At 35.9% G+C, this 13586-nt stretch overlaps 1 protein-coding gene across 8 annotated transcripts in view; it reads right to left on the reverse strand.

Annotated features, from left to right (window-relative positions):
- Positions 1-13586, reverse strand: part of UTRN (utrophin) — a 402533-nt gene that overhangs the window by 11012 nt on the left and 377935 nt on the right. For all 8 annotated transcript variants that reach the window (XM_068938835.1, XM_068938836.1, XM_068938837.1 and 5 more), the window contains 2 exons: positions 6181-6339; positions 5555-5798 (listed from right to left, as the gene is read on the reverse strand). In XM_068938835.1, coding sequence (XP_068794936.1) covers positions 5555-5798; positions 6181-6339 — 403 coding nt within the window. The remainder of the gene's footprint in view (positions 1-5554; positions 5799-6180; positions 6340-13586) is intronic.

Below are 13586 nucleotides of genomic sequence, written 5' to 3' on the forward strand. Positions count from 1 at the left end.
CTCTGTCTCTTCTTTTCTCTAAGAAATCCTTTGAGGAAGAGAGGAGTTATACAGTATTTACGCTCCAAAAGTGACTATTCTGGAAAACTAGAAGCATGTGAAACAGCATTTAACATCTGAGGCAGTTATGTAACCTTAGCCAAAATGGTTGCCCCTATCATTTATCTTCTTGAATGCAAATCACCAAATTACTTCCAAATAGTCTAGAGTGGAATATTTAACTAAATCTGATAAAAGCAGACACAGAAGAAATACAAAAATAATATACTTTTAAGCTTTTTGGAAACTAATGGATTGAAAAAGTAGAACAGCTACGAATGAGATTCACTCCGTGCAAAGAGGAAAAATAAAAAAAAAAGTCAATTTATGCACATCTTTGCTCTTTTGCAGCTCACTGCTCTAAGTGCAACACTCAATTTCAGCTTACAGACGAAAAAACACCTTTCAAGAAAACAAAGCTGAAAATTGTTGACCAATGAAAGATATTTTCTTTCATACACAGTGGAGAGAAATAGAAGAAAACGTTCCCTTGAGCACTCAGCAAATCTGTTTTTCTCCTCTAAATCTCATCTCTTTCAGTATGACAATACCAACTTCCAGCTTTGACTAAGAAGTTGCTCTGCATTCAGGAGACAAAGAGAAACGGAAATGCCAAAGATTTTACTGTCAAGACACTCATATGAACAGTGAATACCTATTGCCACTTGCTATTCAACATCAGGCTTCAACTGAGCTACAGGGGCTAATTAAAATAAGTTTGCTGCTGTTAAAGAGGCCAAAAATCCTTTGACAATCCAGACAATTTTGTATGCAAGCAACCTCTGCTGAAGAAGAGTTTAGAGCTATAATGGTACAGAGATGAAGCAAATGCTGCAAGGGTTAAGAGTTACTTCAGTATAGAACAAAGCTAACTTCAATGGCAGGGGGGCTGCTTGCCCACCTCACAAATAGACTGACAGAACAGGAATCGTCCAAAATGCAATCTGGCACCTGGACTGGATCTCTGTCCCTCTTTAAGTGGCAACTGTGGACAAATAGTGCAGAGATGACTAAGGGAGAAAGAATTGTGGTGGACTTGATACAAAACTGCAGTACAGCAACACATAGGCTAAATCAAGGATGGTGAGGCACTACAAAGTCAAGATTAATTAGGAGATGCCTATGAACTTAAATGAAGAGTTAGTAGCAAAGGATATTTAGTGCTGCTTAGCAATGCTATTGCAAATGACAGGAAAAAAACAACACAGAGCATGAGGACTCAGTGGATAAACTAAGAGCAAATAAAACGTATTAGAGCACTCTGCACTGGTGTAGCATATATCGCAACAACAATCTGAATGAAATAGTGCTGCTGGATTTTTAAAATAAAATCACATCCTTTATGATCAGAGGACAATGTCTGTTGAATTCATGCTTTATTTAAACATACTCATGTTACACTACACCGTTTCAATGCCTGCAACAAAAAAAGCCAAGCAAAATCAAAATCCTCTTGTTCCAAATGCAGAACACCACAGCTAGGTGGATGAACTTCAGAGCGCCAAGGGAAGGGTTCCAGCAGCGGAATAAATGCTTTCATAATCAGGTACTGACCACTATTAAGTGAAAAATAATTCAGGATAAAACTACATGCAATTACATCATTTAACAGTTTTTTTCCTGGGAAAGAACCTGAGGCACAGAGAAGTCATAGGTATTGTCCAAGGCTACAGAATGAGCACCAAGAACTTGTAGAATCAAAACTCACTAAAAGCCTGTTCTCCTTGACCCCTGCTGCCTAACACCTACAAAATCAAATCGTTCCCACCACCACCTCCCTTCAGATATTATGAAGTTCAGGCATTCTTATTCAAAACAACCCACCGAACAACTGTTAGGCAAAAATCACAGGAAAATAGCCCCAGATTTTATCTTGTTCTTTGTCTCTGAATAAACAAAAGCAGAGGGACAGATCATGCCTTCGTGGGAATAAGGGGGAAGTTTCCAAACTCATTTTCTAGAAGGTGGCAAACTTCTTTTGAGGAAAAAATAAATAAAGATATGAAGTGACAGAGATGCTCTTCCCCAGAAAACTTGGAAATCGAGGGATTTCTCTGTATTACAGCAGTTTTAAAAGCATTTTAAAGGAGATAATTAAAAAGTTATTTTAACCAATTTTGATCTACAGAGTCTTATTACAGTGTGCCTCCTGTTGGTGTCTTTCCCAAAGAAGACCTTGAAGTGGTCTGGCTGTGGACTGGCTTAAAGGGGTAGATAAAACATACCTGTTCTTCACTTGATTCACTTTTGGGGGGAGGAAACATCTCTGAATCACAGAAAATCTCAAAAAAAGCTAACTCCTTTTGCATACCCATTACAGATGTTTCTGCTTGTTACAAGCTTATTTTCCCAGTCACAAAAGAAACAGAGCTCTGCTCTGCTCTTTCGCTAAAGCTCCTCTGCTTTCAAGCAGGAGAGGGAGCTGCTGTCCCTATTTACTCTGTCTTACAGTCTGATATATCCATTGATAGATGACGCTAGCATCCATTTACTTCAATATCAAATCCAATATGAAACCTCTATTCAGAAGCTCAGGCAAGCAGAAAAAAATCCAAATAGACTTTAAATGCCCTTCACAATAGGTCTTACTTCTATTTTACACATGCAACGTCTAATGGGGCTGTAGAAAGAAAAGTGAAAATGGAATTTTTTTTTCTCTGTATGATTAATATGTTTGTATCAAAGCTATCACATGCCAGTTCTTTTTCACCTTCCTCTTTGGCACTATAATCAATCAGGCAGACAAAAATGACATTGGTGTGACAGCTACCAATCCTTTGGGCTTGCTAAAATAAAAATAGCATGGTGAACTCAGAATCATGACCATAAGTAGGCAAATGTGTATATGTGAGGATGCATGCATCCTCTGATAAACGTGTTCCCTAAAGAATGCCTTGGAAAGCTCACTCATATAAATTAAACAGTTACTAGAGGGATGCTTCTAAATTTCATTAAATTTCTCCCCAAATGTCTACGGATAGACAGATTCATCCCACATCTCTTAGGGAAAAAAAGTTCCAGTACTTTTAGATTCAGTGACAAGTTATTAACCTAGGCAACAATCAGGAGGCCGAACAGAAAAGAGAAAAGGAGAAATTTGCTGTTGATAGAAGTGAGAAACAAAGATGACATGAGATGCCACTCATGGCAAAGAAATTGCTACAAAAAGGTCAGTTGTGTCCTTTAATACTGATTATTAGAGGAATTTTACAGTTGTTAAATATTTTGACGTTTGGACTTAAGAGAATCTTCCATGCAAATCATCCAATCCCATTCATGAGAAAAAGAATTCCCTATATCCATTGAAAAGATAATTGGGGCAGCCAATAAAAATAAAGAAAATAAATAAATACGCTTGGATGCCCAGTTGGCTTCTGATAAAGTCCTACACTTAAAGCAGTGCGAAAGGTAAAAACTTTCACAGATTGTAAATGGCCTAGATGATAAAAATAAACTTTTTAGAAAGTTGTTATTTTTCCAGACGGAAGAATGTTAAGAGGGCAGTAATGGGATGCTGTGCTGTTTCATGAGTGTATTAATGTCAACCTAAAGAAGCTCCAAAATAAGTATGTTGAAAATTTGAATTATTTACAATTTTGAATCCCCTATGAATCCTCCAGAATAAAAATGTAGGCATCATGGTAGACAGCTTGCAAAAAATCTGCTCAGTGATGGTAAAAAACAAACAAACAAATTCTCCCAACACCAAATAAAATAATGATGCATTTAGAAAGGCATATTGAAAAAAAATCACAGAAATATTATAAAAACAGTAATGTAGACTATCTACAATACTGGACTTAGCTCCAGTCACTTCTTTAAAGGAGGACAGAGAGAAATAGTAATAGCTTTGGGAAGGGCATTTGGAACAATCAGAAGCGCAGTGTGACTCCCTCAAACAAGGGAGATTTTGGAGAGGAAGCAAAAGAGCAAAGTATAGTAAATCAGGTTTAAACAATCAGAAGTACGAAAAAAGGTTGACTCTGTTCTACCTGACTCTTAGAGACCAAGAGCTGCAGAATGCATAGAAAAATCAAGAGGCAAAACTGATTTAAAAAAAAAATTTGTTTTTTTTTTCCTTTTAGCTCAACACACACATTATACCCTAAAGGCCTTACTAAGGACATTACGAGAATTCTAAAAAGATTTCACAATTACATGATTAATACGATCATCCACAGTCACATTAGAACAAAAGAAAGTTTTAAAGGGTGAACATTTTCATGCTTTAAGAACTAAGCTGAAACTGACTGTACGTTTGGCAGAACTTCTGCTTTTCTACTATCAGCTGTTTCAGCAGATTTTAAGCCTTTCTCTGAAACACCTCGCAGTGGCCAGTTATCAAGATATATACTTTATGAACGATTGATATGAACAGTTGTACCCATTCTTATCTTCCCTTTTAAATATTTAAGCTACTCAAACACTGATGAAAGATGTCAGAATGACAGTAACATCAACAAAAATATTCTGCCAGAGGGATAGGGAAGCCACTGGAACAGATGCATTTTAACGCTGTTCTGTCAAGTTTACCTAGAAAAACAGGAAAACCACTCACTGAAAAAAATTCTTGATCACTTCGATAAGTTGACCATCAACAGCAGGAGCTTATGCCACCGTGATACTGGTTTCGTGAGGTCTAGTTCTTAGCTTAGTTAAATTCTCTAAGAATTAGAGAATTAGTTAAATTCTCTAAGAAATATGTCCATTCACCTGGCTCATAGACTCCAGGAATTGTTTGCCTCACAGGACTCTGACCAACTGTATTGATTATTCAGGAGAAAATATTCATATATTCTTCATCATTCAAGCTTCCACGTAAGATTCAGTACAAACAAACATCTCTGACAATACCTTGTATAAGTTACTGTTATTATTTTTATAATCTAGACATGCATATTCTGCCTTCTTCAACGCTTCCTCCTCCAACAAAGAAACCCAACCGCTAGCTACTGAAAATTACTAGAAGTCTCTTACCTGCATCAGTGGATTATCTGTAGACCATTCTGCTGTTGTTTACCGGTCTAAATGTGTTACTCAAGAGGATTTTTTTTTTTAATGGAATTAATTTCTCCCCTGCTTATAAAACAGGTATCTTTGGCATGCCAAGAAAAGTTGCAGTGTCCAGGAACCTTGGCAACAACTAGGACATTTTAAGGAAAGGCAGGAGAGTTGAAGTAAAATACAGGGTGTGACTGGTACCAGTAATTAGAAAAAGGTGTATGTTTTCTTCCCCCTCGTCTTTAATTTGGGAAAAACTGTTGCACTTGCTTGCTTCGTGTTACTCACTTCACAAATTATCACGATCACTCCAGCACTTGTAATTATTTTGCTTTCATTTTGACTTTTATGGTGGTAAATACATTTATAATAGATGGTAAAAAAAAAAAAAAAAAAAAAAAAGGTCTCTTCATCCTGCAAATGACTGGGGAAAACACCTGCAATAAAATTCCAATACCTTTGATTCACCATCACACAGAAACAATGCTGGAGAAAGACACCACTATACATTTACCTGCTCAAGTAGCTGCCGTAGCCGGTGAAGCTGAGACTCCAACTGTTTATTGTGATCTTCCAATATTTGCATCCTTGCTTCCAGGCGACCTTTATGTTGCCTTAGGAGTTTAGCTTCAGCAATAAGCTCGGCATCTTCAGAAGCATGCTGAGGTGACACAACAGAGTCTGGCGGTGATGCAAGAGGATTGATTCCTCTCCGAAGATGTTGCTCCTTTAGTTGCTCATATTCTATCTGCAGACTCCTGGTATATTAAGAGAAGAAGAGCGTGATGACAATCAAGTAATTTAAAATAAAAACTTTCCTTATTTCAAATTATGCTATCAACTCCAACTACAGGACACACGTAGCTCATATAAAGATCCATTCCTGACTCCCAGTTTATGATAAAAAGCATACACAACAAAGTAGAGGTGAAACTCAAGTATTTTGTCACAGCCCCACACCCTTTCACCTAACAAAGAGTCAGGCTATGAACAGTGCTTTGTCTGACTCTTAGCTGAAACTGTGACTCCTGGGTCCATCTCTTCTCATCCTCTCAAACAAGAACTGTATGTAGTACATGCAAGACTAAAACAATGACAGTGAGGTGACAATTCAGACACCAGGTGGCATGATTACGAGACCTTTGCTCTTCCTCGAGGTCGGCGATGATGCGCTCCAACTCTCCCCGCTCTTCCTTTTCCACTGACTTGAGTATCTGAGCAGGACTCTGTGGCTGACTCACAGGTGACTCTCCTCCCAGAGTCTGACAGTACTGTTGGATAAGGGCATGTTCATCTTCTCTAGAGTAATCAAAAACATAGATAAAGACAGGCAGTAATGAATTTATTACGTGAGCTAACAACTTTGCCAAGCTGAGGGGGTTTGTTTGTTTTTTTTGTTTTTTTTACAACAAAGTACTTGGAGCAGGAAATAAGCTTGCAAGAATCTAGGGTATAACTGTCAGATACATGCGGTTCAACAAATTGTATTAACATTTTTCTAACTTATTTCTAAAAAATATACTGCAAACAAACCAAACATACAGCACATTGCAAAAATAAAATTGAACCATATTAGTATAAAAGACCAGTTCATTTTAATGTTTGCATGAAGATCAAAGGATGCTAATGCTTCCAAAAGAAAGTAAGAATCTGAGATAACATAAACCAAAAATGATTACTTTCAAGTGGCTTAAAAATAAATAAAATCAAATGAACTACTTGTAAATTAACCACCACCTGGTGGTACCTTTATTTCGACCATAAATTTTTGACAATAAGTTTTGACCATAAACTTTTAGCATTCCTTAGTAGACAATTTTGGTGTGCTCAATCTACTTAATAAAAATTAGAGATTAAAAAAAATTGCACAACTCCAAAAAGTTATAGGTCAAAGAATCATCAAGTATCTAAATAAATCAGTATGGGCTGCACAAAGGGGATTGACAATGCTGCAAAGATTGTGACGTGGATTTTGAATTAGTCTTGTATTTCCTTAGTTTTTTTTTTTTGGTTGGAGTATATATGTGATACATTGAAACTCTTCAAGGGTAGCAGTTATCTTCCTCCCTACAGATTCATGTATAAAACTAAAAGCATAAGACTGACCTTCCTTTGACTAGCACTGAAATTCCATTCTGGTTAGGAGATAGAGAAGACCTAAAACTTTCAGTTATGCTATAATATCCAAATGATTTTGCTTTTCTATACATGCTTGCTGACTTTTTTCCATAGCAATGGCAGAGGGAAGTTGAATCATAGCAATAAGACTGCTGTAGAACCCACTCTTCTCTTCACCAAATGCCTTTCTTTGCTTGACTGCAAAACAGGGGCCCATGTACCTTACTATACAGTGAGACATTTTCCATAAAAACTTTATCCTAAAAATCTTCTGCAGTTAAAGTATGATCAACAGCAAAAAGGAAATCACATTGAGAGCAACACACGTATTCAGATTAATATGCGAAAGAGAGAGAGAGCAAACATCCAATTGTAAGACGCCGTAGAGGAGACGCTTCATGTACTAGATGAGCAATGGATATACAAAGATAAAAGAGCAGAAAACTGCAAGGAATAAAGGAAGAGAAAAGAGAGTAGGCCTGGAGAGGCACATCAGATAGGCTGAAACTCATCTGACAGAGTGAGGTAAAGAGACAAGTAAGTAGCCTATTTAAATCTTGGAAGAGATCATCCATGACAAATAAAGGCAAAAGGCCTTTGCTACCAGTTTCTGCTCGAAGGGCTCTATCACAAGAAGAGAATCTGAAGTCTAAAAGGTTCTTGTACATATACGTGCACTGTCTTGATGATGTGTGAGATATGGCTGAGCTACTTTTTAGGTGATTAGGGCACCAGTAGCCGAAGGAAAAAGTAGGGGAAGAACAGATAAATTATTTGTTATTGAAGGTACACTCATCTGTTTAAATCAGACGATTCCAATTTTCTTTAGATTATAGTTGAACATTTAGATATTTACAAGAAATAAGAACTTATCCATCATTGCATGGAATGGTTATCCCACAAAATTTTACAGCCACAAAAACTTTTATGCTAACAACTGTCTTGCAAAATCATGCAAAAACTTTTGCAAGATGTTAGAACTAGTCTCTGCTTTTTCAGAGAAGAGATCCCATCTCGCTGAGGCTTTTGAAATAACTTATTGAAAAATCTCTCACTTGTAACAGAATTAAAAAAATATTTTAACTCTAAATTTCTAATTTAAGCAACTTAGAATGATTTTCTCTTAAAAAAATAAATATATAGCTTTTTAGAGCTTAAACTTAGAAAGAATAAAAAATATGAAACAGACTTTTCTGCATTTAAAAAAAAAAATCTATCCCGCACTAATATTTTTTCTGCTATGGTTGCAATGAAGTAACTATTCATTCTGCTGTTCAACTGATTGTGCTGTGACACAACGAAAAGTATCCCCAAGCAGTACCTTTGAATGGGCATAGTAAAAATAGGAAGCTGATAATAGACAACATATTTAATTTTCATATAGAAATGCAATAGAGCTTTTCAAGGGGCCTTTTCTATTTCTTTTCAGTTTATTAAAAAAATCCTACATCGTAAAATATCTGAAGATACAGTCCATTTGAATGATTTGTAAAAACAGTTACTCAGAAATGTAAACCCTGGATAAAACAAAAATTAGCTCTGGGGTGCCAAATAACCTATAAATAAATGTATCTAAAAGTAAAACACATCAGGTGTATTACAGGCCATACACATGGATTGGAGCTTTTCCCAGAAATAAATTTAAATCCTAGTGATAACGGGAGCCTTCTGTTCTCAAAGTGCATGGCTGTACTGTTGAACTTCAGTAGATGCACATGACAAACAAATGAGAATTGCAAACATATTGTTTGTGTATGTGCAAGGCCCTGTCCTATGCTGTTGAACCAAGATTTCTTGGTACCTCACTATATTAACACCCATTTGAAACCATCACCAGTATTACAGACTATTTCTCTTAGAAATCCACTTCTGTCATGCATCTTTGTGTTATTGATTAAAACAAGTTTCTTACTGAAACTGATTTCTATGTTAGAATAACATTGACTTATTTCTACTTGAAATTAACTATTCACTATGTATCCAAAGCTGTCAGGTGAGCTTCCACTTTTTGACTCATTTTTGAAGTTTGAAAGTCTAGACTATTACGATCAAACAAATATGCATCAAGTAACAATAAAAGTGAAAAAGACCCCAACTATTTATAGCCTAGCAGGTCTATCCATTTTTAAAGTTCCTGGCAGTCTGCTTCATATATGTTCATTTATGATAGGTTAAAAATATATATGAAAAGTTTCTTCCACAGAGTGCTGTCCTTCAGCACACCTTTTGCAATAAACTAATAGTTTACAACAAATTTACCTGAAAAGCTGAAAAAGAAACTTCATTAGTAAGTTCCTCTGCCTTTAATTACACGTTGAGAAATTTAAAGGAAAATAATACACATTCCCTTATTTCTTATCTTGGCTGTAGTTAGTACTATGCTCATAAGAAGAAATATTGATCTTCCTATGCAAATCAATAACTGTAATGAATTTTTCATTCAATTTAAATAACACTGGGGTTGTACGTGCATTTAAGCCTTCTCAAAAGCATGGCGGATAACGGACAGAGCTGGCTAGAGAAATAGAACAATGTTTGGTTTTTGCTTAAGTACAAAAACAAGCCCTTAACTGCTCTCTTTTCTAAGCCACTCATATGATCTTAGGGGAAAGTCATAATCACTTCCTTTGTTCTTTTCCAGTTTAGTTAAAACTAAAACAAAGGCTAGTATAGTTAATCGAGTTTGGATCAGGTCCTGGCATAAAAATGAAAACCTGGTACATCTCTATTCTTTAACCATCTTAATAAAGCAAAACACCACTTATAACTAAGTTTTTCTTTGAACTTTATAGTATATAGTAGGGCTTCTAAAGTCCTGGAAAACCTGCAGAATTGCCTCACTTCAACTGAAATAGTCATTTTTGAAGTGAAGTGCTGGCAGTTTAATGTCACACCTACAGTGAGTACAGAAATACTGTGAAAGTAGGCTACAGAGAGAGAATGCAGTTTTATCATCTAGGTTTCAAAACACTGTTTAAATATTAATTTACATGATACAGTGCAACTATATATACAGGCTTCATTTGTGCAAGGGTGTTGTGTTGTTGGGAAAGGTTCAAAGATGAAGTAGTTTGGTCATTTTCATTAGGCACCAAAAAGCTGCTATCTATATTTTAAGATGATAAATTAGTTTATAAATTGCTATGTAGGTCACCTGAAATGCATTTTTTTTAATATAGTTCTGTAAAGATGGATTTGTTATATATATTTGAATGTATTAAAGTTGAAATTCTGTCAAGATTTTACTACAGTTGTAATCTCCTTTTTTCCTGAAACTTTTAAACCACTTAAATAAAAAGTTTATACAAGAACTGCTTACATACATTTCACTGTACCAGTTGGTAGGACCCAAAGAGGTAAATTTAAATTGCTCAAGAAGGATTCTAGATATTTTATATTTCAAACTCCTTCCAGTTATTCAACCCAGAGCAAATTTATTTTCTCTCCTCTCTCACTGATTCAGTGTCTCAGAGTCTGTAGAGGATAGACGGCAAATATTGACTGGTCGTTTTTTACACCCTGTAACTGTCACACCCTGTAACTCATAGCACTCTTTCACATGAGAGGGGAAGCATCTGATAAAGGGAGAAACCTGTTAAAGAAAAAGTGAATTTTTAGTACGTACTCTACCACTGATCTGTCTGCACCAACAGACCTCATGACTGTCATTAAGACATATCTAGTAGTAGCAAAGATATCCAAGTGCAGGCCTTCGTGATGACCTCCAACACACACTCTTTGACATGCAAATATTCTCATTTTGAGAATTCAGGATGTTCTCCTCTCCAGAACTGGTGAGAGAGATGGCAGTCAGCAAACAAAATAAAAGCACAAGATCAGAATCAATTCCTTATTCTTTCTCAGTGGTTATTCTCCTGAAGATCCTGTGCTTTGAGAAAAAGTTAGAAATATACAGAAAAAGTCCTTCAACAGCAGGAACTGCAGTTACTTCTTAGCATTTGCACTATCACCATGCCAGAAAGCTGTAAAAATGACATCCAAAGAAGGTCAGACTTGAAAGAAGGATATCTCAAAGGAAAACAAACCAAATCATGGAAAATGGCATTTGAAATATCCTATTCTCTTTGTGAATGTATTTTAAAACAGGCCTATTCAAAAACATGCATTAAGCATGGGAGAGGAGCAAGAGTCAAAAGAAATTTACACATAACTTTCCTAGCATCAAGACTGAGTTGTGAAAAGACAAACTCACATTTCTTGATAGTAACTCTTCATCCCAGTGTATTATTTTATCTGACTAAGAAAACAGATTGCTAAATTAGATTTTAGACAATAAGATAAATGAGTCGGTGATCATTCCATTTGCCCTAACATTTTCACTTTTTTCTAGGGCTCTAATACTGAGCACTACGTATTCTAGTCCGAAGAAAGTGTATCTTGACCTAATGATGCTATGAGAAATACTACAATAAGGTTTAACAAAGCATCCAAAAATGCTCCCATCCTCTTTAACTTCTCTGTTCTTCTCCTGATTTTATTATCACCTGCAATTAATTTCTCATTGTGACAAGGTGCCTTTTTACCACTTAAATTATGTCAAAGTATTCAACTGGGACTCCAGTTGCACTTAACGACACGCTGCATGGCAGTGGCAGCTGAAAGTACTGCTGGCCTTCACTGCTTGTTCCAGCCCCTGCACCTCAGCACACGGCCTCCCTAACAAGCAGAATTTCAGACACGTTCCAACTCTGCCTTCAGCTGAGTATGAAGTGGCATCGCCAGTGCTGCAGACATGATGACAACCAGTAGTAAAGCGGTTAATCAGAAAACAGCTATGAAAACATTCACACGAAATCATAAACACTATGTGCAATACAATTAACTTCAGTATGGGTTGAACAGGATAGTTTGTATATTATAGGAATAAGAGAGTTAGGTTCTTGTCTAAGTTTCTTAATGCTTTTTGCTTTTCATTCTACTACACTATGATTTGTCAAATTGTGAGGCACAGCTTTCTGTTACGAAGGCTATTTATCACTCTCCGTTGCAAAGTTGTCAGTTTTTCCTTATGTTCGTTTTCACTTGTGAAAAGTCTGCTATTAGGATATTGATGTATTTGCATGAACCAAAGCCAAAGAAAATTGATCTCAACAGTCTAGCCTAAACATTTAGAACTCTATAATGTATAGAGAAGATGAGATGAAGGAAAAATATTTTCCTTCAAAGTACTTACATTAGAAAACACAATCTTGAGAACATTAGAGTATTTGCTTGGAAGTCTGGACACACTACAGTAGACTACGATTTTTTGTTATCCACAATTATTTTTTTAATTGAAGAAAAATGTAGTTTAATGGAATTCACACACTTTTGGGGAGTTTAGAAGAACTGAATTAGAGGAAGTCATAATGAAGTTCAAGAAAACAGGTTAAGTAAAAAACAGGATAAATTTCTTTGAAGAATGTTTTCTTAATCAAATGGCATATTCTGCAAAAATTTGTGATGTTTAACTGAAGGTAGATATTTTCACATCATTCAAATGCAGAAGGCTTCTTACGCAAGTCCTTTGGAGCACGAACTGTGTTAACAAGTTCATTAATAACAAGGCTAAGTTGACAAGGCAAAAGTAGTAATTCTCCAATTTCAAGTGTGACTTTGTCTCTATTACAGTTTGCAATAAGCTGAAGAATTCAAAGACTAATAAAAATAAGATTGTAGAACAGAATTTCAATTATGAGAAGCAGAGAATTTGATTTCCAAATCAGTAATCATCTCCTAAAGGTTCAAAAGAATGCCATAAGAAAACAAGACTTTGCTCAGGCATGTTTAAAGCAGATACACTTGAGCTGAAAAAATGTGGATCCAAATTTCAAATTGCCCCATCTAATTCAGTCTACATAGCATGATTACAATACATATTTTTATGTCAAACCGTACTTAAAGATTAAAAACACTGGCAAACTATAATCCTAGATTCCCAATGTTACAGCTATATGAGATTCATGATCCAACCTGGGATCTAGATTTCACAGATCAATACTTCCCTGTAGTGGTTCTAGTCTAAACTTTAAATCACAGTTCTTCAGAATTTTGTGGGTACTTTAGCATGCACCTTAGTGAAAGTGTAATATTAACTGCAAATAAAAAGGTGCCACAAGGTTAAAAAAACCCAGCTTTTTTGCCCTCCTTGATCTCTGAATCTCTGCATGTGCTGCTTATGTAACGGTCCCCATTTGACAACAGGACTGAGACCCAAAGTCTCTCCAACATAAGAGTATACAAATCCTCCAAGTTTGTTCTTTTTCTTAAAGGAAAGGTTATTTTTTATAGGTGAGAAGGAAAATCATATTAAAATCAAGAGATGAATTACCAATAAAGAATAAATGTATACAACCCCTTTTGCTGCTGGAATGGATGGCTGCTCAGTTTTGTACACAAGTAGAATCATTAACTGCAAAATAAACCAC

Source organism: Struthio camelus, chromosome 3 (genome assembly GCF_040807025.1).
Source record: "Struthio camelus isolate bStrCam1 chromosome 3, bStrCam1.hap1, whole genome shotgun sequence".
Taxonomy (NCBI): domain Eukaryota; kingdom Metazoa; phylum Chordata; class Aves; order Struthioniformes; family Struthionidae; genus Struthio; species Struthio camelus.